The following is a 23,531-nucleotide window of genomic DNA, read 5'->3' on the forward strand; positions in this document are numbered from 1 at the left end:
CGTTACATGTTTAATACAAGCAGAAATTAATACAAAAATCGTGAGATATTGAGATCGTAAATGATGAATAATTCTTGATTATAAAAATTTACATCATGAAATGAATATGGAAAACAACCTTTATTAAATAAATTGCTTTGTATGTAAGACAGCAGATAAATGTAAATGTTGGAAAATATGTTTGCTTAGAGTTTTGGCAAAGATCTGTGGCTCGGTTATGGATGAGGTTGTTGACTTGCTTGCGGAGCTGGCTTGTTTTTGTTCAGACGTTTCGTCATCATGCTAGGTGACATAATTATTGGAGCCTCCAATGAAGTGATGTTATTCTACACTGCTTAGAATTTATACTGTCCCGTCCATTATAGTGTTTGCATCATGTTCTTTCGTAAATTTTAGTCGTTAAACAAGTTCAGTTTTAACAATGCAATCTCATCTTTAAAGTCCACATATGATCTGATACCTGACCTTTGCCCTTGGTTGAAACTGCTGGTTAAAGGATTGAATAGGTTGGCACAAGAAAGTTGACATTTGAAAGGTCCTGTTGTACTACTTTTGTGATATGTACACTATGTGCTAACACGTGAAAGTTGGTTCCTCCAGTGACTTGAGTGTGGCACCATCTAATGTCTATTTAGAGAACTGTAGCTCCTGATGCACAGATCTTTTGGAGTGGGTGGCACTAACAATTATAAACTTAAAGTCTCACAACGTGATCATTCTCCCCAGTGTTCTGTAATACTTATTATTCCATTTACATCACTAAGCTTGTTTAATCATTATCTCATTGCTGTTTGTGTGAGCTTGCAGTACTTAAATTAGCTGTTGTGTTTCAACATCACCGTACTTCAGAATATTCTGAAGTTGTAAAAGATGCAAGTCATTGTTTCTCTTTTCTTTTGCTTAGTTCACAGTAGCAGAGACATAACGTTTTCCTTGTTGCACTGGGAATGACCTTCCCTCGATGGTCTTCTAAAATGGCTGACTTGAACAATTTTGAATTAGGTCAACTTGGCCTGTTATCATAGCAACATATTTTTAAATTCTTTTTTTTTTTAAATCACAGAATTCTTTATACTTGTGCCTCCTGCAACTCATTTAAAATGATTTGGAAAATGGGCAAATCATCTTCAATTCCAGAAATGGGGATTTCTGTTTTCCTAATCTGCTTTCAATGGTCATAGGATGAATGGAGTGATAGAACATCAGGTCAGTTTAATAACTGTCCCAAGACTCGGGTTAAAAAGTAATCCTGATTACAGATCCTTTAGGCAGTTTTGCATTGAGGTTTTTTTTGAGCGACTTTCATAATTCACTAGACTATATACAATTATTTCCACTCCTGTTCTCAAATGCTGATGTAACCAGTAAACACCCTGACCTGTATTATTTAAAAACAAATAAACTCATTACATATTGCAGGGCTTCCCAAAATGGGGTCTAGGAGCCCAGACGGGACCGCAAGCTAAAATTTTGGAATCTTGAGATCCAAGGTTGTAGTAGCGACGATAGAGTTCAGACCAAGTTTCTGTTTGGTGTTGTTACTGTAGTTATATCTTTTATATAGGTGCTGAAATGTGACACATCATTCTACAGTTGTTCTCCTTGGGACACTCTTTTGAGTGATCTTGTCACCATCTGAGATGAGACTGAAAAACCAAACGTTTCAATGATTTTCATTGAACATGTTACAAAGATATCAGAGCATTTTTCAATATTGAAAATATATGCTTTGGATAACTGAGTATGACCTTTGTGAACCTAGTCCTTTGGTCCAAACAACAACAGCTCACATTTTTAAAGGTTTTAAGTGAGAGAAATCAGTGTGTTGTATAATGTGGGCGATATCAGGTTAGAGTCAAACCAGACAACATGCTGGAACCAGCAAACAATGACCCATTGAATGAACATTCACTTAAAAGAACATTAATGTGGACTATATTATAAGACTAGCTTCCAAAGGTGTTTGTTTTGCTCTGTTTTTATCTCAGTCCTTCCTTGTCAGGGTACAATACCGTAAGTCATTTTCGAGACCTTTGCTCAAGTGGATGTTGCTGATTCATGAATCTTGGCAGTCAGCAGGCAATTCAGCTGTGGAATACATCAAAGCTGTTACTGATTATTTTCTAACCCAGTTCTTAAGCAGTGTTAACTCCTGCTGGAAATCAGTAGTGATTGATTTTCCTTTGGCCTAACCAGTCAGTTGTACTGTCTATGTCATTGTTAACCCATTTACTTTGTTTGTATTTTGTTGACAAGTGTTATTGATTATAAGAGCTATTAAGTTGGTGGGGGCAGTGGAGAAGTAAATTAGTACCTGAAATGCCTTTAACCCTTCCATCCCAGAAAATCATTTTATGATGCACAGCAGAGCCACATAAATCTGTCATTTTTCCATTACATATGCCGTCTATAAACAAACAGCTGCTTAGTAGTACGGAACTTGAGTATTGCCGAACAAAGAAATGTGGTATTTAAACTTTTCATCCTGCATGATGGGAGAAATGTGGAAATGGTGACATGGTGGTAATGTCACTGGGCAAGTAATCTCGAGGCCCAGGCTAATACTGAGGGAAGACAGATTCAAATCTCTCCACAGCTGCTGGTGGAATTGAAATTAATCAGTTGCAGAATAAAACAACTAATTCTTTACGAAGATTTTTTTCCAGACTGTGATGATATCCTTCAGCGCTGTTAAAGCTTTTAAAATGCAGTAATATGAGCGCGCAGGTAGATTTTGATCAGAATAAATGGATTTAATTTTCCTTGATTGTTTGCAGGTTATGAGGGAAAATGGCTCATCTGAGATTCTAAATAAACTATATGATACTGCCATGGACAAATTAGAAGGCTTAAAGAAAGATTATGATGCACTAAGAAAGCGCTACAATGAGAAGATTGCCAACCATAACACTGACCTCAGCCGTTTAGAGCGTGTGGAAGAGGAGAATCGGCGTTTTCAGAAACAGAATGAGATGCTGATGAAGCAAACAGATTCTGCTGTTGTGGAGAAAACATCAATTCAGCAACAGTATTTATCTACATTGAAGAGGTGAATCATATAGAATAATTGGCCCATTAAGTCTGCACCAACTAAAAGCAATTCTAAATCTACATAATCCCACTTTTCGGTCCGTAACCGTGAATATTATGACATTTCAAGTGCTTATCCAAGTATTTTTTAAACTTTGTGAAGTTTTCCACCTCCGTTATCCTCCCAGGCAGTGAATTCCAGATTCCCTCACCCTCTGGCTGAATTTTCTTTTCCTCAAAACCCCTCTAAATCTTTTGCCTTTCACCTTAAAATTATGCCCCCACTTTGTTGACCCTTCAGCTAAGGGGAGCAGCTGCTTCCTATCCACCCTGTCCTTGTCCCTTTTAATCTTATAGACCTCGATCAGGTTCTCTCTCAGCCTTCTCTGTTCTAAAGGAAACAACCTGAGCTTATCCATCATAGCTAAACTGCTCCATCTCCGGCAACAACCTGGTGAGCCTCCTTTGCTCCCACTCTGGTGTCCCACTTCCTTAGTACAGAATTGCGCACAGTACTTCAGCTGTGGCCTAACCAAAGTCCTGTGCAGCACCAGCATAACCTCCCTATTATAATCTGTGTGAAGGACAATGTCGACATCCAATAGTTTTGTTAAGAAACTGGTATGGACCCAAAAAGAACTGTGGTTTATGAAGAGCATTGTACTAATCCGATATAAATGATGCAAAGTGGAATTCTTTGAAGTTCGAGCTTTTATAGACATATTTGGCATTTTTGGAACCCTGAACTCTTAAGAAGGGAACACTGTATCAGAAGCTATATTGTGTGCAATGAATAACGTGACATTAACAATCTGATCGTTTTTCACACTAACAGATGTCTATTAGCCCCCATGAAAGTTTAGGCCAATGGAGAAAAATGTGATTTCTACTCTTAGCATATTATTTTATTACATTCTGGCTGGTCAGACATTCAGGCTGACATTTTTTTTTATTAAACTTAAAAATATTTTCTCCAGAATCTCCTGTATTCCACATAAAACGGAACTGCCAATCTTCCATTCCAAGGTATCTTTTCAATTTGATGATAAAAAACGTTTTTTTCAAAAGTTTTTACAAACAATTTTTCAAAAGTTTCAAAAAAAAACAATTTTTCAAAAGTTTAAAGTCAATGCACATTACATGATAGTAAAATGTAATGCCATTTGGTGCAGATAGTAAAGCTCAAAAGAAAATTAGAATTTGGAATTGTGGTTAAAAATTGTGCACATAGTATTTGAGAAGTGGAGAGATGCAGATTCTCAGTGTTCTACAGAGCTAAGGTCTCGGGCTTGCATACATAGTTCTTCAGGTATGGTAAAGAGTAGAAGGTCACACTTTATTTTTTACAGCAAAGGAGACAAAATCTCAGTAAAGTGGATGTTTTGCAAATACCGGTAAACCCCTACACTCTTATTGGTATGGGGGCTAAAGACACCCAATTTCAAGGTCGTCTTCCAATGCTAATGCAATTTATTTTGAAAGAGATAAGGCAAGTGTATAATGTAAAACAACTTTAAAAAACCATTTGTCTGCTGCCAATTATGTTAGGGGCAAGAATGCTCCTTGCAGCAGTGTTCCATCGATAAAGACTATTTCTTCACTATAATTATATCAGAAAGTATTGTTCGGAGTGCAGGTAATGAAAGCGTTAAAGGCAAATATTTTAAAAATGTAATATTCAAATGATAATTCATTATAAAATTTTGTATTTCCACTGAACCTTCGAAAAATATTGACATTGTTTGAAATGTTTGTTAAGGAAAAGTAGAGAACAAATATACTTACTTTGGTAAAATATAATATAATCTTGTGATTATTTTAATAGGAAAAATTAAACTTTACCTGCTTTGACTTTGTTTCCAAAGGTATGACTCAATACAGCATGAGTTAAGTAAGGCAACAGTACAGAACAAAGAGATCCAGAGGGAAATGGAACGGTTGCAAACTGAGGTGACTCGATTCAAGACATTACAGCTGAAAGCTGTAAAGGATGCAGAGAAGTATAAGGAAGAGAGGGATACAGTGCTGAATGAATACCGCCTGGTCATGAGTGAAAGAGACCAAGTACACAAAGAAATTGACAAGCTGCAGACTGAACTGGAATTGGCACAGGGTCATCTAAAGAACACCTCATCGGAGAGAAAAGTAGCCGGTGAAGAACTTGAAGCTCTTCGACAGGTAAGATCAATCAGGATATCCTTTGAATACTTTTCAAGCTTTCTTTCCTTCCTTGATGTTTCATTTTTCTTTCTATCCACAACTCTTTACCTAGGTTAAAAAGTAATTTATGTTAAAAAGAATTGTACTATTTTAGTATTTTGCTTTTCTCATCCATGTTATACATATGAAGAGGCTTGAATTTAAGCGCACATGCAGTGGTTGTAGTTCTTGGCTTGATTAAATTTTAAAATACTGTTGTAATCAAAATGAATATATGTAATTTACCCAGGTTTTTGGATAGTCAAGCATATTCCATTTTTCTCGATGTTTCCCATAGTGGCAGCTGTGATGCAACTGTTCTTTTTAATTAAAGTCTTTCATTTATTCTCAAGAAAAAAAATGGGATACATCAACTTCTTGGAGATAACTTTGAAGAGAAGTCTGTGCATCCACCTTCCTGAATAAGCTATTTAGACCATAAGATATGGGAGCAGAATTAAGCCATTCACCTCATTGAATCTGCACTGCCATTTGATGATGACTGATATGTTTCCAACCCATTCCCCTGCCTTCTCCCTGAAACCATTGATCCCCTTATTAATCAAGAGCCTATCTGTCTCTGTCTTAAGTATACTAATGACTTGAGGTCCACAGCATTGTGTGTGGCAATGAGTTCACAGATTCACCATCCCCTGGTTGAAGAAATTTGCAGTGACTGACATTATCAGCTTTGCATTCTCAAGAATATGGACTTTACAACTTCTCAGCAATCATATTTGGGTCGAGTCTAGTCTTTTAAAATTACATAGCACATTATAGTAGAGTACTCCATTTCATGCTGTTGAGAACTCTCTAATGGAAATTTGAAATGAGCTTTAGTCTATATTTTTAAAACTGTTTAGACTTGTTGCTCTTACTCCAAAGTTCATTGCATTTTTGTATAATGCCCAGCAGGCGCAATATATCATCTGATCAGAGCCCTTTAGACCAGTTATAATACCAGTTCTGAAATTCTCAGGCAAATTTTATCCTTGTGATATTGATGAATTGATTAGGGAGAACAAATGCATCATTTCAGGAGTGCAGACTTTCATTTTGAAAGGTCTTTGTTAAAATGTGGCTTAGTTGGATATAATTCATTCAGTTTACAAATATAATTATTACTTTGGTTTTGCAAGAGAAGTATTTAGGTTGAGCTTGACAAAGTCTGCATGACAATTTACTGATTAATTGAATCAAAATGCTCTAATTACAATATTACATAACTTTCATCCCTCTTCTTCTAAAAATTATATAACCGTGGAGCTCAAATATGAAGATAATTTTGAAATGTCACCCGATCACCAGTTTTTTCCTTCTGTTCCCAGATATTGCAGCTGAAAATTATTTAATTTGATTTGCATTGGCACCTGATCCCTTTGTTCCCTTCCCAAACATTTATGGGCTTTTGAAATGTATATTTAAGAGCGTTTTCAATTTGCATTTAGGGGCACTTATTTGTTTTGTAATAGGGAGGAATATTTGAGTGCTGGCCTGAGGTCTAGGATCTATTCTTATTTGGCAGAGCCATTAGGAATTTCATGTTGGAATGCTGATTCAATTATTTTGCTACAGTTGTTCAAAGTTTTATCTAATATCCATTGCATCCAAGCTCATTGATTTATGTTGAGTCTCTTACTGTCGTAAAATCTGAGTTAACCTCTTTGCAATACATTGAAATGGGTTTTTCTGGAATGGGAATATCATGGCACAATTTGTTTCTTAGCCATTTCTCTGCACCCCTCAGCTTAAATTTATTTTGACTTGCTGGAAGTTCAACCTGATAACAGTATTATGAGGGTAACATGCGCTGGACCTGAATCAATAGCAGACTCTTTCCTTTACCGTGCTATTTAAGAATCGGATGAAAACAGGAATTACAGAAGAAGGATAAATTAGAATCAGATCATATACAAATAATACAGAAAAACAAAGCGCAAGAAAGAAAGATCGGATTGCAAAAGAGAGGAAAAAAAACAAAGAAAAAGTAGGAAAACATTAGAAATATTTTAAAATTTGACATCTTAAAAATCTCTAACAACCGATAGGTCTTTTAAAATGTTGAGTGCTTTAAATTGTTGACTTTTTGGGCCAGAGAAGTTGAAAAAAATTATCCATAACAATACACCACAAGACCCTCTCAGAGATTCAATGATTGCATTAACAGTTGTCATGTTAGTAAATTTACTTGATGTTGTTTAAATTCCAGCCTTAATTTTCTGTTGCAGGTTTGATGAGCAATCAATGTGCAGACCCAACAAGTTCTTCAAATACCTGAGTGGAATAAATCAATCAGCAAGCTCTGGAGCCTCACAGCTCCTGCTGTGTCTTTTAATCCCCAGGCACCGTTGCTAATGCTGATTTATGCTTCAATGATCATAGAATCCGTACAGTGTGGAAGCAGGCCATTCAGCCTATCAAGTTCACATCAGCCCTCCAAACAGCATCCCACCCAGACCCATCTCCCTACCCTATCCCTGTAACTCTGCATTTCCTGAAGCTTATTCACCAGCGAGCACACCCTTATGGGCAATTTAGCATGCCAATCCACCTAACCCGCACATCTTTGCACATCCAGCGTGATCCAGCCTAATGATCTGGACTTATGGAAATAGATTCCTTTCTTTGTTTTTGGTGGCAGAAGACATGCGGCAGGCATGCTTGGCTAAATTTCATGATGCAGGGTGTTGTGATGCACTTTATTTCACAGGAGGTTACAAAGGAGTGTGTTGTTATTTTGTATCATCTTTAGACTGCAATAGTTGTGCAATTCTGAAGTGTAGTCCCTGTTCATTGAAAACCCAACAAGTGATTTGAACAATTCTACTGCAATAAAATGAAATTACTTAATTGATTGATATATTTTAAAATTTAAGCCTTTGAATGACTCTATCCAGAATTTTGAAATATGGTGCTGACTGATCAGAGAATAAGCATTAAAATTCTGTTCAAATTGCATGTATCTTTTAAAGTAAAGCAAGAGATGGTGCAATGATAAGTCCTCTGAATAGTCTGTCCTATGCAGCCAAAAAAAAGGAATGTGCTGTGACTCTGACCTGTTGCCAGAAAAAACTGAGGCAAGGCTTAGAAATTTCTTTCAACTACTAGCAGTTGAACTTGCTGTACGTAAGCTGCAAGCACATTGTTCGCCTGGCCTCTCAACCAGAGTTTGAACGCTCGAGCAGAAGATGTGAAATTGAAGGTGATTAATTTTTTGATAAGATGGAAGCAGCAAAAGAAATCCAAAACAAAACAAGGTCATCAGGATGAAAGAGGAACCAAAAAAATCACTGTTTTGCCAATCATCGCAGTAGTTGGACATTTAAATGATTAACATATTTTAGTGTTTTCTGGCATTAGATGCTCAAGTACCCAAGTCTTGTGATGATGCATGTTGATCCATGTTTTCCTTGAGAGGATGGAAAAGGTTTAATATAAAGTATCCTTCAAATTATATAAACAGCTAAATCAACTAAAACAAATGTTATAGAATTGTTGCAGAGTGCAACTTCTGAAAGTACAACTGTATTTTCGTTCAAAATGGGAGCGACATGCAAGACAGAATTTTTACTGTGTTGGATGAAAATAGTGATGTGACTTGTATGTTGCAACTAAATTTCAGGAGCTTCATTCTGCGCTGGTAGAACGAGATCATGCTATCTGTGAAAGGAATGAACTGCTGGAGAAATACTGCCATGAAGTGAAGGACAAAGCAGAAGCTCAAAAGGAGCTTGATCAGGCTTGTAAGGATATTGAGACTGTGAAAGAAGAGAGAGATGTTGCTAGGAAGGAAAGAACAGAAGCTATCATCCAGAGAGATCAGTTGCTGCGGGAGTACTACCAGGCCCGACAGGTGAATTTTGCCCTTGTATGGAGTTGTTTCATTGCTATTTATTATACATTTCTTTTTAATTCTGTGAGTACCCCATTGCCTTTTTGTATGGATTAAAAAAAACTAGATTATTTCAAATGTTAACTTTTTAAAAGAAGAACTTCAACTCTGACAAATCACAAAGTACATAAAGTATCACTGGTTTCTTAGAATTGGAACTTGCCTTTCAAAAAAATGAAAATTCTATAGTTGAACAAGAATAATGGCTATCACTACTGACTTTTTCATTGTACCCCAATCTTCCAAGGGTGTTAGAGAGCTCCTTACTGTCAAGTGTATGATGAAAGGGCCAGCTAATGGTACTACCGGCACGCTGCTCAGTTTAGTCATGACTGATGACATAAAAAGCATCAAAAAATGTTGTTCTGTCTGGGCTAAAAATGAACTGATGGGAAGTTTGTCCTGATTATACTGGAAGTGACACAAGTGTGAATAATGAAAGAATGCAGCCAACATTCTTTTTTTCTTAGTTGAATTACTGTCCACTCCATGAGTATTAATGTAGTAGTAGAACTTAATAATAATGTTTATGAATGAAGTTAGATTTTTGGTTAATGCAGGCATTTTCATTAATGCCTAATTGGTGAAAGCAAGCCATAGCACACATTCCCAATAAGTTTGGAAACAGACTCTCGCAGTGATTTAAAATATTTTTCAACAATTAGATCTAAAAGTAAAGTTTCCATAGTCTCAGAGAACCATAGGGCTGCTCTCTCATTAGAGAGAGACGACTGGTGGTCGTTTAAACTGAAGGTCACCACACTTCAGGCGAGGGACAAGGCTGAGAAGGTGGGATCCTCATGGTAACCTCATGGAATTGAACCCACGCTGTTGGCATCACTGTGCATGATAAACCAGCCGTGCAGTCAGTCGAGCAAACTGACACCCTAACAACTGGATATACAGGGTGACTGAACTGAAGCAATGGTCATTGCCCATAATCAGCTGGTGATCTTTTAATGCTGACATCGCCTGATGATTTTTTTGAGCAAATAATAGCTTATGGTTCGGAAGACTGCGGATCCAAGTTCCCACACCCAGGAACTTAAGCTTAAAATCTAGGTTGACATTGCAATGCAAAATTGAAGGTACGTTGTTCCAAAAAGCAGATTATCTGACCATTGTCAAATTGCTGTATGTTGGACCTTTGTGTGTGACAATGGGCTGCTGTTTTCTTCAGTAGTAACTACTTCACAAATGTTTTAATTCCCTGTGAAGCATTGTGCGATGTTCTGAAGTTATGAAAGGCACTATATAAATGCAAATCATTCTTTGCACTAAAGAAGCTAAATGCGTAGGAATCTATAACAAGTATCTCGAAACCAACACTTTTCCAAATTGACATAGGCCCCAATTAGAGGTGTTTGCTTTGGAAGCTTTCATGTAATTGAGAAATTCAAAGCTTCCAGTGTTTACTGTACAATATTTTACTGTGGGAATACAATGTAGAAGCATAAAGTTTCAAATTTTCCAATTACAGCGGTTTGATAGTATTTAAAGTGGGAACGTTCAATGCTAGAATTTATACACAAAAGAAAGCTCTGAACTTTGGTGTTGGCATGTATTGTCATCGCTTCAGGTGGATGAAGTTTGTGGGTGCCCAGTCATTTTGCTATTGCATATATTTCTATGCAGTAGTCCTCGACTATGAAATGTCTTCTCTTCCTGAAATCCCCTTCTCTGGAACTATTGTATTACAGTTAGCTTTATCATGGATGCCAGCAGCATTATTGTTACAACATAGGTGTAACAAACCAGACTGAATCAGACTCATTAACAATGGATATCGCAACACAGTGAAATTAAAATATTCAATGATTCTCAAAATTGCCCACTGGTTCCTAACCAGGCTTTATGAATAATTGTAAAAATATCAGATAGCAAACTTATGCTTAAAGTGAAAGACTTAATGGTTCGGTATTAATAATGTAACTTTATCAGAACTTGGATAATCAGCTAGACAATCTACTCGATACCTATGATCTACACCGCGTCTTCTCTAAACACCACACTCCCTCTCATACAGATGGACAGACAGATGCAGTTAAGGGATAAATTTTAAAAAATATAGAATTGTAATTTGTCAGTTCAACGGTTTCACAATCTGTACAAAAGAACAAGAACAAAAACAAAAGAACAAAAGAGAAGTACGGCCCTCCAAACCTGTGCCGATCATCGTGCCTTGACTAAACTAGAAAACAAACCTTCTGCCCTTATTCAATCCATACCCTCTATTCCCTCCCTATTCACGTAATCATCCAGATGCCTCTTAAATGTCGCCAACGTACCTGCTTCCACCACCACCTCTGGCAGTGCATTCCAGGCTTCTACCACTCTCTGCACAAAAAACTTTCCTCGCACATCTCCCTTAAACTTTTGCCCTCTCACCTTGAACCTGTGCTCCCTAGTAATTGAAACTTCAACCTTGGGAAAAAGCCTCTGACTATCCACCCTAACTATGCCTCTGATAATTTTGTAGACCTCTATCAGGTCTGCCATCAGCTGCCGTCCTTCCTAGTCTTTTTAACCTTTCCTCATTGCCAATGCCCTCGAAACCAAGCAACATCATGGTGAATCTTCTCAGCACTCTCTCCAAAGCCTCCACATCCTTCTGGTAATGTGGCAATCAAAACTGCACAAAAAATTCCAAATGCGGCCTAACAAGGGTTTTATATAGTTGCAACATATTTTGCCAACTCTTGTACTCCATGACCTGGCCAATGAAGGCAAGCATGCCATATCCTCCTTAATCACTTCGGCCACCTGTATTGCCACTTTTAGGGAACTGTGGATCTGCACGCCCAGATCCTTCTGTATGTTAATGTTCCGAAGGGTTCTGCCATTAACTAGCAATACTTTGCTAGCCCTTCAGAAATCTTTGAATGTTGTGTGGTATTCTAGACATGTAGGATTGTAACTTTCTTGAATTACAAGTCACCGATTCGTGCAAACATCTTATGCAGGTGGTGAGAGACTTACTTGTGTCTTACAGACTGGGGTTCCTTTCACAGAACCTTCTTTAATTCAATAACTGGCAAATTACTAGAGAGCAACCAAAACTCCTTTCAGCAGCGTTCACAGCCATACCCAAAACCCCATCCAAACCAGTTCAATTCATGGTTTCTTTTTTTTCAACTTTCTCTGTTTGACCGGCTGGCACTGGCCTTCCTTTGATCCAAGCAGCTGCCAGTCCTTGAGCATAATACATCTGAGGTACTGAAACATTTGTAGTATTCTTCGAACAATAATCTACCTGCAATTAACTTTCCAGGCCAGTTCCTATAAACAAATATCAGTTTTCTTTTTCTTGTTTTTTTTTTTAAAAGCTGCTGCTCAAAGTCCAAAGTTCAACTCTCAACTTCAGCTCATAGAGCTAAGTAAAAATGAGGAAAATAAAAGCAGTGATGGTCCCAACATTATCTTCATTAGCTGTTGTTCCTGGTTGTCTTGGAACAAAAGCCATTTTTCGAGGTTGTCGTCTTTCGCCTTACGGCTCCTAATAATTGTTCTCTTAGGCGAACCGCAGTGACCACCTGTCAGTGCTAGGCATCACCTGCAAGTTTTAAAAGATCTAATAATGTTGCCAGCTTGAATATTGGTCTGTGGTTATTTCAAAGATTACGGAATGTGACAATAGAAAATGGCATTGAGTTTTATGAGAAGATTGGCATTCTGTGTAATTTCTGAAGAATGATGCATTTGCTGGTACTTCTATCTCTTCTTGACCCTCTCCAAAGCTCTGTACAGGACAGCTGTTACATTACGGGAAAATGATTATCCATTAGATGAAGTTCCTGGTGTGAAGGAATTTTCTGCATGGTGTGCAGGAGAAGCACCCATTATGTGATACTGTTGGCTAGAAATGACTACTTCAGTCGTTAACATATCATATTGGGAGAAGTTCAAGATTCACCAGTTCTGTAATAACCATATATTAGTGTAATCATTAGATCGAATCTCTCAGAGCAGCTAAAATTCTTTGATAACCAGGCTGAGCAGTTTCTGATCTTTCTTACCAGAAGTTTGTGTCCTGCTTGTCATCCAATTTGGAAGGAGTATAAGATGCTGATTATTGTGCTTGCATCCAGAAGTGACTGAGTCTGCACTTGCACCTGTTTGGTCGGTAGCCATTTCTAGAATAGACTCCTTAGACGTTGGACTTTTTAGACATTCATGATGCCAATAAGATATTAGCTTCTCCAAGTAGACAGGCAACTTGCACCACAGCCCACTTCCCATTTGTCTTGAACTTTCTATGAATTCAACATTTGTATCCAATGTTATTTTAAGCTTCTATGTTTTTCTGCTGAAAGATGAGTCACTTAAGGAACGTGGTCTTTCTCTCGGATGTGCAACTGCGGAGTGCGCCATAACCTGGCTTTGACTTTTGAAAATTTTCATTACCTTCTGAATGCCAGTTATTCATTCAAGACAGTTTTACTGCAGCAATTCTGTGTTGCCATGGTGGCCACTCTGAAACCAGAATAAGTTATGCCACCTTCTGCCATTCATCATACTTAAGCTCATTCATCTGTCTAAAAGAGCATTGCATTTATTTTTCTATTAATCTTGCTCCCTGTGAAAGAAGTAGCTAAGGGCAACGAAGGTATTGAAGTTGAAGATTATGGTACATATCGATGACCTGCCGTCCTCGTGTCATAGAGAAAGGAATAAAATTAGCCATAGTTCACAAAGAATCAGAGGCGTTTCTCTCCATTAGACAGAGACACAGATAAGTGGTTACATATATCTTGAAGGGAACTGCACCACGACTATGAGGCAAGACAAGGAGGCAGATTTTGACACACTGCCACTTGGAGAAATCCTGCAAAATATCTATCACTTTCTATTTTTATTTCAGATTTCTGCATTTGCAGGCCTTTTTAATTGTCCTGCTCATCATCATCCACAGTTCAAATGATAATAGTATGAACATTTCCTTTGAGTACAAAAGTAATGCATAATTTAAAACTTGCAGAAATACATTACTCAGTTATTTTAGGTAGCATTGTTTTATTATAAGAAATGAGAAACATTTTGAAAGCTCAGTAAACATGAATTCAAGTGCTGTTTGCATTCATTAAGGTCAATATTATACATAGGTTAGGTCATGCAATCTCTTGCACTGGTTAAAGAACAATAATTTTTTCTAGTAATCACTTACTTCTGGTTGTGATCTTAACTGTTATACAGCTAGGTACTTACGTTATAAAGGTTGTCGTGTTATTTTACCTGACCAGTATTACAATTCTTCTTTAACTGAACCAAAACTAAGACAAATGCAACTGATTTTTTTTTTCTTATTTTGTTGTATTTTATTACTTCTGGATCTTGCTGTATATAAATTAGCTACTGTGTTTGTGAACAAAGCAGTTTTTCTCCAAAGATAAGTCATTGAATATCAAGGCACTATATAAATGCCAGTTTTTTTTTCTGTTTCTTGCCATTTCGTCAAGAAATTTAAAAAAAAACTGGCATTTATATTAGTGCCCTTCGTATCTTCAGGGCCTCCCTAAACACTTGATACCCAGTGATGTTGGAGAAACACTGCAGTTTGGTTCACAAACACTATAACCAATTTATATACAGGTATTTCTGCTGTAATGTGTGTTTTGTTAATGCGAATTGGCTGTAATATGATTGATGAATACTGGACGCTATTTGAATAACACAAACTTTCTGCTGTACAGGATAGCGATTTCCTTATAATGCGATTTTCTATGGTGATTTTCTACAGCGTGAGGTCTCACAAGAATGCAACTATCGCGTTATAGAAGAAATACCGGTGTAGCAAGCCCAGAATGCCAAATACACTTAAATAATGCTAACTTTTGGAAAGCTTTCTCATTGTATTTTTGGAAATGAAGGCAATTAATAATCATTTTATAATAATGTGTGGCAGTGGTCAGCAAATTAGCAAGAGCGAGCAAAGAGTGACTGAGTAAAAATATCTTGTCCTTATCAAAATAGATTACCTTTTTAATTTTAATAAATGAAACATGAACATCTGGCATGTATCTTCAGATCCGGCACTGAGTAACTGTTTCCTATTTCCTGACCTATTGCTCCGTACAAATACAGTCTGTTTATGCTTCATAGTAATAGGATGATAGATTATTGTTAAAATTTTCAAAGCAGCACAAATTGTTTAGTGTTTGAATTTACAGAAACAAGATTCAGCTACATTGGACATGGAAAGGGCCAGTAAGGAAATCGAGATGCTTCGGAAGCAGTGTGAGGCAATGTCCCAGGAACTGAAGGAAGGCATACAGGAGGCAGAAGTAGCTAAACGTAGGCGAGACTGGGCATTCCAAGAACGAGATAAAATAGTTGCAGAAAGAGAAAGCATAAGGTAAGTGCACTTGCACATTAATTACATTCACAAATTAATTAGCTTAACCTTAAAGGTCATATATTTTCCTTGATTCTACGCAGAAGGCAATAATATGTTCAAGATATAGTCTTAAGCACACTATCCAAAGGTCATTTATAGTAGAGTTTTGGCAACGATTACTGTCCAGCACTTCAGTATTGGAGTGGATAGGGAATGTGGGTAGTGGGAAGGATATGACAACGGACTCGAATTCTCATCTAGGTTTGCCACCAAGCTAGTGTTTTGACCAACTCAGGCAGGGTTTTGAAATTGTTGGCTGTATTATCAAAGCAGTTTTTTATTTGAAAAATGAAATTGGTGGAATTTTCGATCTGAAGTCTTTAACAACAGCCCCTCTGCCAATTGAAATTGGCAGCTGCCAGCAATTTCAGAATCCTATGCTGTTATAGCATTCATGTACTTTCATGTATTTGGTAGTGCCTGAACACTGATTTGATTTTTCCTTGTCTGACTTGATGCTATTGAGACTAGTTGTAACATCCTATACCAGCTGCTACCAGCTATTAGCACAGATCAGCAATTGAAATTAAGACTTTCTGGTCCTGGTGCCTCAGCTTTTCACAGCTTATACCATTTAACCCTTTGCTGGGAAGCAGCAAAGCTCTTTCATTCTGTATTTTGTAGAATATATCCTGGTTACCTTGAAACAGATTTGTTAGGTGAGATAAATTTTCCTGCAGAGTATTTGTGTTTAGTCCCTATTTACTGATGTGAATATAATTAACTACCAAACAAGATTTGTAACTTTCCATATACCATCAATACATTTTTGCATTTTGATCATAGTTTAATATTATATAGTAGAGATTCATTTCTAATATTTTCTTCTCTTTCTTTCTCAGTTTAGTCTTTCGTCACTGCTCTCTCTCAGCAGCGCACATCCAACTTTCTCCTTCCTTACACTCTCTTCCCAGCAATATCTCCATTTATCATAATTTGATATTACTAGTTGCCATAAATGGTCATCCAACCTCTGCTATTTTAATGGACTGTTATGGTGAAGCTACTTCTGTGTGTCCACCAGCCTTCTGTATTTTATCTGCATCATTGCTACTTCAAGCTATTAAAATAATACATTCTCCTATTTTATGAAGAAAGAGTTGTGGTAAAGTGACATACAGACTGAAACATGGTCTTAGGCATCAGGTTGCAAAAAAAAAGTGATTTATTGTCATGATTTACCATCATTCAGACCCTAGTTTTCAATTCCGTGTAATCTAATTGTTGTCTGTACCATATGGTATGATAAAATTTGTATTTTGTAAGTTTTGATTCTGTTCATCCAGAATATTTAACTTTTGTTTAGAACTTTATGTGATAACTTACGGCGGGAAAGGGACAGAGCAGTGAGTGACCTGGCTGAAGCTCTTCGGGATCTAGATGATATGATGAAACAAAAAAATGATGCTATACGCGAATTGAAGGAACTGAAGTAAGTAGTGACATCTTAAATTTTGAACTTGGTTTGATTGATGCTTGCTTGATCCATTGATATGGAGTTGGGCAATATAACCTCAAGTTTCATTGTTTGAATGAAAAAAATAATGGAAAAAAAGAAATCACAGAATCCCTACAGTGTGGAAGCAAGCCATTCAGCCCATTGGGTCCACACCGACCCTCTGAAGAGCATCCACCCAGACTCTGCACACCTTTGGACCGCGGGAGGAAATCAGAGCACCCAGAGGAAACCCACACAGACACGTGGAGAATGTGCAAACGTAACGCCGACAGTTGCCTGAGGCTGGAATTGAACCCGGGTCCCTAGTGCTGCGATGCAGCCGGGCTAACCACTGAGCCACCATTTAGAGGAAGTGGAGCAACAAGTGCTTATGTTTTTAACATTTTAAAATGTTTCGCCTTGTACTATAAAAGTAATCAGCTATTAAATGTCCTGAACTAAGTCTGAATTATTTTTCAGTTGCTTCGGAATCCTATAATCAGCATTTTAAGACTAGGATACATGCTGATCTGTGTTTTTACAATAGAACTAACTTGTGTTGGACCTATTATTAGTCAATGTAACATGTCTCTAATGTAGGACTTGACAGGATAACTCCACTGCTTGCTCCAATTGATTTTCACACTATAACACTTCTTTTTAAAGGTTAATTTAAAAAAAACTTCGCATAACTTTAGCTTCAAGTAAATTACAAAACTGTGCTATGGGCAACTAGGCATGTGCGATAAAAGCTGACCTCGCCGTGTGTGGATGAGAAAAGTATTGGGAGCACTCTGCAACCCTCAAAAAAAGAAAGATTCCTCTTTAAATTATTGATTGGGAAAATAGATACAGAGTATATTAAAAGTGAACATACTAAGGCCTGCTATAAAACTGCTAACAAGTTCATATTCTGTGTTTTTGGCAATAGAAACATTTTGTATGAACCAGTCATTGTGTCCCAAAATAAAACATTGTGTGGTAAAGCACAATTCAGCCTTAAATGTGTTACAGATTATCCTCTTCTATTGGTGCAGTAACTATTCGGATTAAGTAGGGATTTACTTGAAATAAAGCTTTTTAACTAAGTAGTCTAAAAACTAAAGAAGCAACTACATCATGTCGGATATAAAAGATCAGCACTTTAAGCTTTCACTTATTTCTATGTAATTTTACATAACTCCTAGGATTAAGACTTCAGTTATGCTCATCGCCATTTCTTTGCATGATTGGTATTTCATAATATTGCTGGTTTATTGTTTGAAATAAGTGTCTTGACAGTAACTTTAAAATAAATTTGGCTTCAAGGGAAAGGAGATATTGTATTTACAACACTGAAAAGATTTATTTTAAATACATAAGTATAATCTGTGTCTACAGGCTTTTGATTTCACTCCCTGTCTACATGCTTTGTAATTTCCTTTATAAAAAGACTGAATGCTGGGAAGAGTTCAGTGACAACACAGGCTATGGCGTACTCCTAAGCAACAGTTAATGTTTGTGCATAAGATGACATGGAACAGAAACAATTGTTTGACCCAACCATACTATTGTTTACGCTGTACTTAAGCCTTCACCCATCTTTTCTCATTTAATTCTACTATCATAACCATCTGTTTCATCTTGGCTCATTATGTTTGTCCCTTTTCCCAAAAAGGCATCTATAGTACTAACTTCATCCCACCCCCTGATGTAGTAAGTTCCACATTCATACTGCTCCTTAGGCAAAAAAAAATTCTTCTGAATTCCTTATTGAATTTCACGGCAGCTATTGTCTTTAGTTTCCTCTTATGGAGAAAAGCATTTTCATTGTTTCTATTCTATAGAAACCTTTCATAAATTTAAAGATCTCTACATGGTCACCCCTTAGCCATGTTTATAGTAAGAAAAGACCCAACCTATAAACTATTTGATGATTATGCATATCCACATGTTTCTGGTATCATCCTTGTAACCTCCTCAGTGCCTCTGTAACATTTTTGTAATATGGTGACCAGAAGTGCCAAATTCTGCTTATTATTCACAGACCAGAATTGCACAGGGTCTTCCCAAGGTTCAGTACAGGCTTTGCATTGCCTTCCTACTTTCCAGTTCTATCCTTCTAGGAATGAAGTCAGGTTCTTAGATTCCCTTTCATTTTTGGCCTTGCTAGCCTGTGATTAAACTTTTAGAGATTAATCTAATTTGTTATTTCCCTATAACAGATGTTAGGCTAACTTGTCTTTAGCTTTCTGCTTTATGTCTCCAATCTTTCTTGAATGAAGATTTTGTATTAGTTATTTTCCAAATTGCCAGGATCTTCAGAATCGAAGGAATTTTGGAAGATTATAACTAACACATCAGATATCTTAGTAAGACTAGGATACAAGCCACCTGGTGTTGGAGAATAAAATTTTAGGTTGATAAACTTCACTTCATCAGTAAATTGATGGAAGGTGTCATCAACAATGCTATCAAACAGCACCTGCTCAGCAACGCCCAGTTTGGGTTCCGCAAGGGCCACTCAGCTCCAGACTTTATTACAGCCTTGATTCAACAATGGACAAAAGAGCTGAATTCTAGAGGTGAGGTGGAAGTGACAGCCCTTGACATCATGGCTGCATCCGACTGAGTGTGGAATCCAGGAGCGCTAGCAAAACTGGAATCAATAGGTATCCAGGCAAACTCTCTGGTGGTTGAAGTCATACATGGTACATAGGAAGATGGTCATAATTGTTGGAGGTCAGTTATCTCAGCTCCAGGGTAGTGTCCTAGGCCCAACTGACTTCAGCTTCTCCATCAATGACCTTCTCTCCATCACGAGATTGCATAATGTTCAGCACCATTCAAAACTCCTCAGATACTGAAGCAGTCTGTTTTCAAATGCAGCAAGATCTAGACAGTATCCCAACTTGGGCTGAGAGATAGCAAGTAACATTCGTGCCACACAAATACCAGGCAATGACCATCTCCAGTATGAGATAACCTGATCACTGACCTTGACATTCAATGGTGTTACCAACACTGAATCCCCCATTATCAATATCCCTGACGTTACCATTGACCAGAAGCAACTGGACTTGCCACATAAACACTGGCTAAATGAGCAGGTCAGAGGCTAGGAATAGTGATGAGTAACTCCCCAACGTCTGTCTACCATCTACAAGGTATAAGTCAGGAGTGTGATGAAATACTCCCCACTTGCCTGGATGAGTGCAGTTCCAACAACTGTCAAGAAGCTTTTTACCATCCAGGGCAAAACAGCCTATTGATGAGCATCACATCCACAAATATCCACTCCCTCCACCACCAACACTCAATAGCAGCCGTGTGTACGATCTACAAGTTTCACTGCAGAAATTCACTAAAGTTCTTCAGACAGCACCCTCCAAACCCACGACCATTCCCATCTAGAAGGACAAGGATAGTGGATACGTGGGAACACCACCTTCAAGGTCCTTTCCAAGCCACTCACTATCCTTATTTGGAGATCTATCGCCATTCTTTCATTGTTGCTGGTTCAAAATCCTGGAATTCCCTCCCAAAATGGTGTTGTGCATCAACCCACAGCACCCGGACTACAGCGGTTCAAGAAGGCAGCTCAGCACCACCTTCTCAAGGGCAACTAGGGAAGCTTAATAAATGCTGGCTCGCCAGAATGCCAGCATCTCACAAATGAATAGAAAAAGTCTAATATTTTTCCCAACTCCTTTTACCCTGGTGATAGCAGTCTTTATTTTCTCCCTCCCTTTCACTGTTTGATTTTCAAACATCTTCGGAAGTCTTGCAAGACAAACTCAAGATACCTATTTAGTGCCTCGGCAATATCCTTGTTTCCTTTCATCAATTCCCTAGATCACTTTCGAGAATCAATAATAGCTTTACTCTAGCAACACTGTTTTCCTATATAAATATTTCCTGTCTGCTTTTTGAGGACTAACTAGCTTCACCTCATATTCTGCTTACTCTTTTTTTTTGTTTTGTTTAGTTATTCTTTGCTAGTTCTTAGAATCTGACCAATCTTCTGATCTACCACTAATCTTTGCAGAATTGTGCAGTGTTTCCTTGTATTAGGCACTATCCTTAACTTCGTTATTCAACTATTAATATTTATTCAGCCTAGTTCTTCGGTTGAGTTTAGTTGGCTCAGCCGTCATATCCTTGTAATTAACTTTATTTAGTTGAAAAGACTAGTCTTAGACCTCTATTTCACCCCCTTCAAATCAGACATGATATTCTATCGTACGATTGCCATTTCCTAGAGGCTCAATTATCTTGAGGTTATTTAATAATTTAATTATTGCTCCATCTCAGGCCAAGAATAATCTGCTGTCTCGTTGGCTCTGGAGCATACAGCTCTAAGAAATTATCCTGAATACACTGTATAAACTCATTTCCTGCCTATGTTTGCCAATTTGATTTTCCCAATCTGCATGTAGATTAAAGATATCCACAATTATTGTGTATTTCTTACCTTCCCATATATTTCTTCCCCTGTACTTTATCTACAGTGTAACTACTGTTAGTGGGCCTACCAGGTGAACTTTCTTCTTATTTCTACACAAACTGAGATTAAGTTTTGTTTTTTGACCATTAAGGAGGGCCCTCACTGTTGTACTAATGTACTAATAATTCTTCATTCGAAAAATTACTTCACTACCATTTCCTAGTTTCATGTCTTTTCAAAATGTTAAATACTAAATAATATTCAGTTCTCGGCTTTGGTCACTCTGTGACCATGTCTCTGTAATGATTATCAGCTCATAGATATTTATTTATATCTGTCCTACCTGTTCATCCCTTTTGTTGCAAATGCAGTGTGGGGTTCAGATGCAGAGCCTTACCTGCTGGTGTACTCTTTTAATCTCTGTCTCATCCTGTCTCGCTCTGCTTATAATCACCCGAATCGCTGTGCTGTTTTATTACCTCATTGTCATTCTTTTATTGACCACATCTATGCATACATGATCCTCACCACCGCCATTTAGTTTAAAGTTCTCTCTGCTGCCTTAATAATACATTTCCCAAGAACACTGGTTTTAATGTGGCTCAAGTGAAAGCCTGGTCCAATGATATAGCTCCTGCTTTACCCAGTACTGATGCTAGTGTGCCACGAATGAGACCCATACCAGTCTGAGACACACATCCACCATTCTAAACCTTTTTACCTTGCACTAGTTTTCTCATGGCTCAGTTAACAATCTAGAGATTATTACCTTTTAAGGTTTTGCTTTTTAATTTGGCTTCGTCTGCTATAATACCTAAGCAGAACCTCTTTCCCATTCGTACCTACATCATTGATATTCACGTAGATCACAGTAACTGGATCCTTCCCCCTTCTACTGTAGGATCCTTACCATCTCTGAGCAGATGTCACAAATAATAGCACCAAGTAGGTAATACAGCCTTCTGGATTATGTTTTTGGCTGCAGAGAATGAAGTCTATCCCCAAACTGTAATGTTTCCTATATGTTTCTACTACATTCCTATTAATTCCCCACTTGAATAGTAGTGACATGGTCAGTTGCCTCATCCAATTTGCAGCAGAATGTTGGAAAATTGCAATGGCTGAGATGTTTTCTTGATCCCCTTCCTTTCCTCACTTGCAGCCAGAGACCAAATCAGGAGATGTTACTCTAAGAGGTGGAACTGCCTTCTGCAACAAACTGTTCAAAGATCTTTTCCCTTCCCTAATGCATCAAATTCATCATGTTTTAGCTGGAGCCCCTGACCCACAGACACTTACGCAGGTTGTTTTGGGTTACAATAATATCCATTAGCTCCCACATGCTGTAGTTGGAAAAAATCACTTGCCTTGCCATCTTTATTATGTGTTACTTAATTTATTGTTCTTTATTAACTTATAGTTAATGCATATTGCTAATAAACTTTAGTACTATTCATCTACTTTACCAGTAGCTTCTTGCAATTACTATAAATAACCTGAGTTTTGAAAGAAACAAGAAAAATACTCACCAACAACTCAATCACCTGTTTTTTCTATCATGTTACACTGTCATTTTTCTCAGAACTTGGTTAGTCCATAGAATGAGAGTGGTAACCCCAAACTCACCTGCTGTTGCCTTTCATGCTGTTTGCATTGTTGTGCTGCTTTCATCGCTTCCATTGTTTTCAATGGTCAGATTCTATGTGAGCTGAATTGCATTTGGCATCAGAAATTGCAGTTATTTTACGTACTTCATAATTTGAAATGAAAGTTCCAAATCAGATGAATGCACAAATCTGCAACGCACAACTGAAATAGTGACATAAGATAAATTGCCTTTTTAGTTCTAGTTTAATATTTTGAGTCTGTGATGAGTATTTTTTCCTAACTCTTCCCTTTTTAAGAGAGAAAATGGAAAACCAGCTGGAAAAAGAGGCCCGGATTCGGCAGCTTATGGCTCATAATTCCCATGATTCAGCCATTGACACAGATTCCCTTGAATGGGAGACTGAAGTCGTTGAATTTGCAAAGGACAGGGTATGTATAAACTTCAAGCATTACTACTGTGACATTTTTGCTCCTATTGCTGCTCACATTTTATACATGTAGCACTTGTATACTTAGCACTTTATACATGCGTAGCACTTGTATA

At 37.5% G+C, this 23,531-nt stretch overlaps 2 protein-coding genes across 2 annotated transcripts in view; one reads left to right on the forward strand and one right to left on the reverse strand.

Annotated features, from left to right (window-relative positions):
- Positions 1 to 2,022, reverse strand: part of LOC109914542 (disks large homolog 5-like) — a 50,637-nt gene extending 48,615 nt beyond the window's left edge. The window contains exon 1 of the mRNA XM_048616190.1: positions 2,013 to 2,022. Within this exon, the coding sequence (XP_048472147.1) occupies positions 2,013 to 2,022 (10 nt within the window). The remainder of the gene's footprint in view (positions 1 to 2,012) is intronic.
- A 758-nt stretch (positions 2,023 to 2,780) lies between these two features.
- LOC109933422 (disks large homolog 5-like) overlaps positions 2,781 to 23,531 on the forward strand; it is a 46,903-nt gene continuing 26,152 nt past the window's right edge. The window contains exons 1-6 of the mRNA XM_048616191.1: positions 2,781 to 3,049; positions 4,896 to 5,208; positions 8,852 to 9,082; positions 15,289 to 15,473; positions 16,822 to 16,947; positions 23,284 to 23,416. Of these exons, the coding sequence (XP_048472148.1) occupies positions 2,781 to 3,049; positions 4,896 to 5,208; positions 8,852 to 9,082; positions 15,289 to 15,473; positions 16,822 to 16,947; positions 23,284 to 23,416 (1,257 nt within the window). The remainder of the gene's footprint in view (positions 3,050 to 4,895; positions 5,209 to 8,851; positions 9,083 to 15,288; positions 15,474 to 16,821; positions 16,948 to 23,283; positions 23,417 to 23,531) is intronic.

Source organism: Rhincodon typus, chromosome 34 (assembly GCF_021869965.1).
Source record: "Rhincodon typus isolate 14 chromosome 34, sRhiTyp1.1, whole genome shotgun sequence".
NCBI lineage: Eukaryota > Metazoa > Chordata > Chondrichthyes > Orectolobiformes > Rhincodontidae > Rhincodon > Rhincodon typus.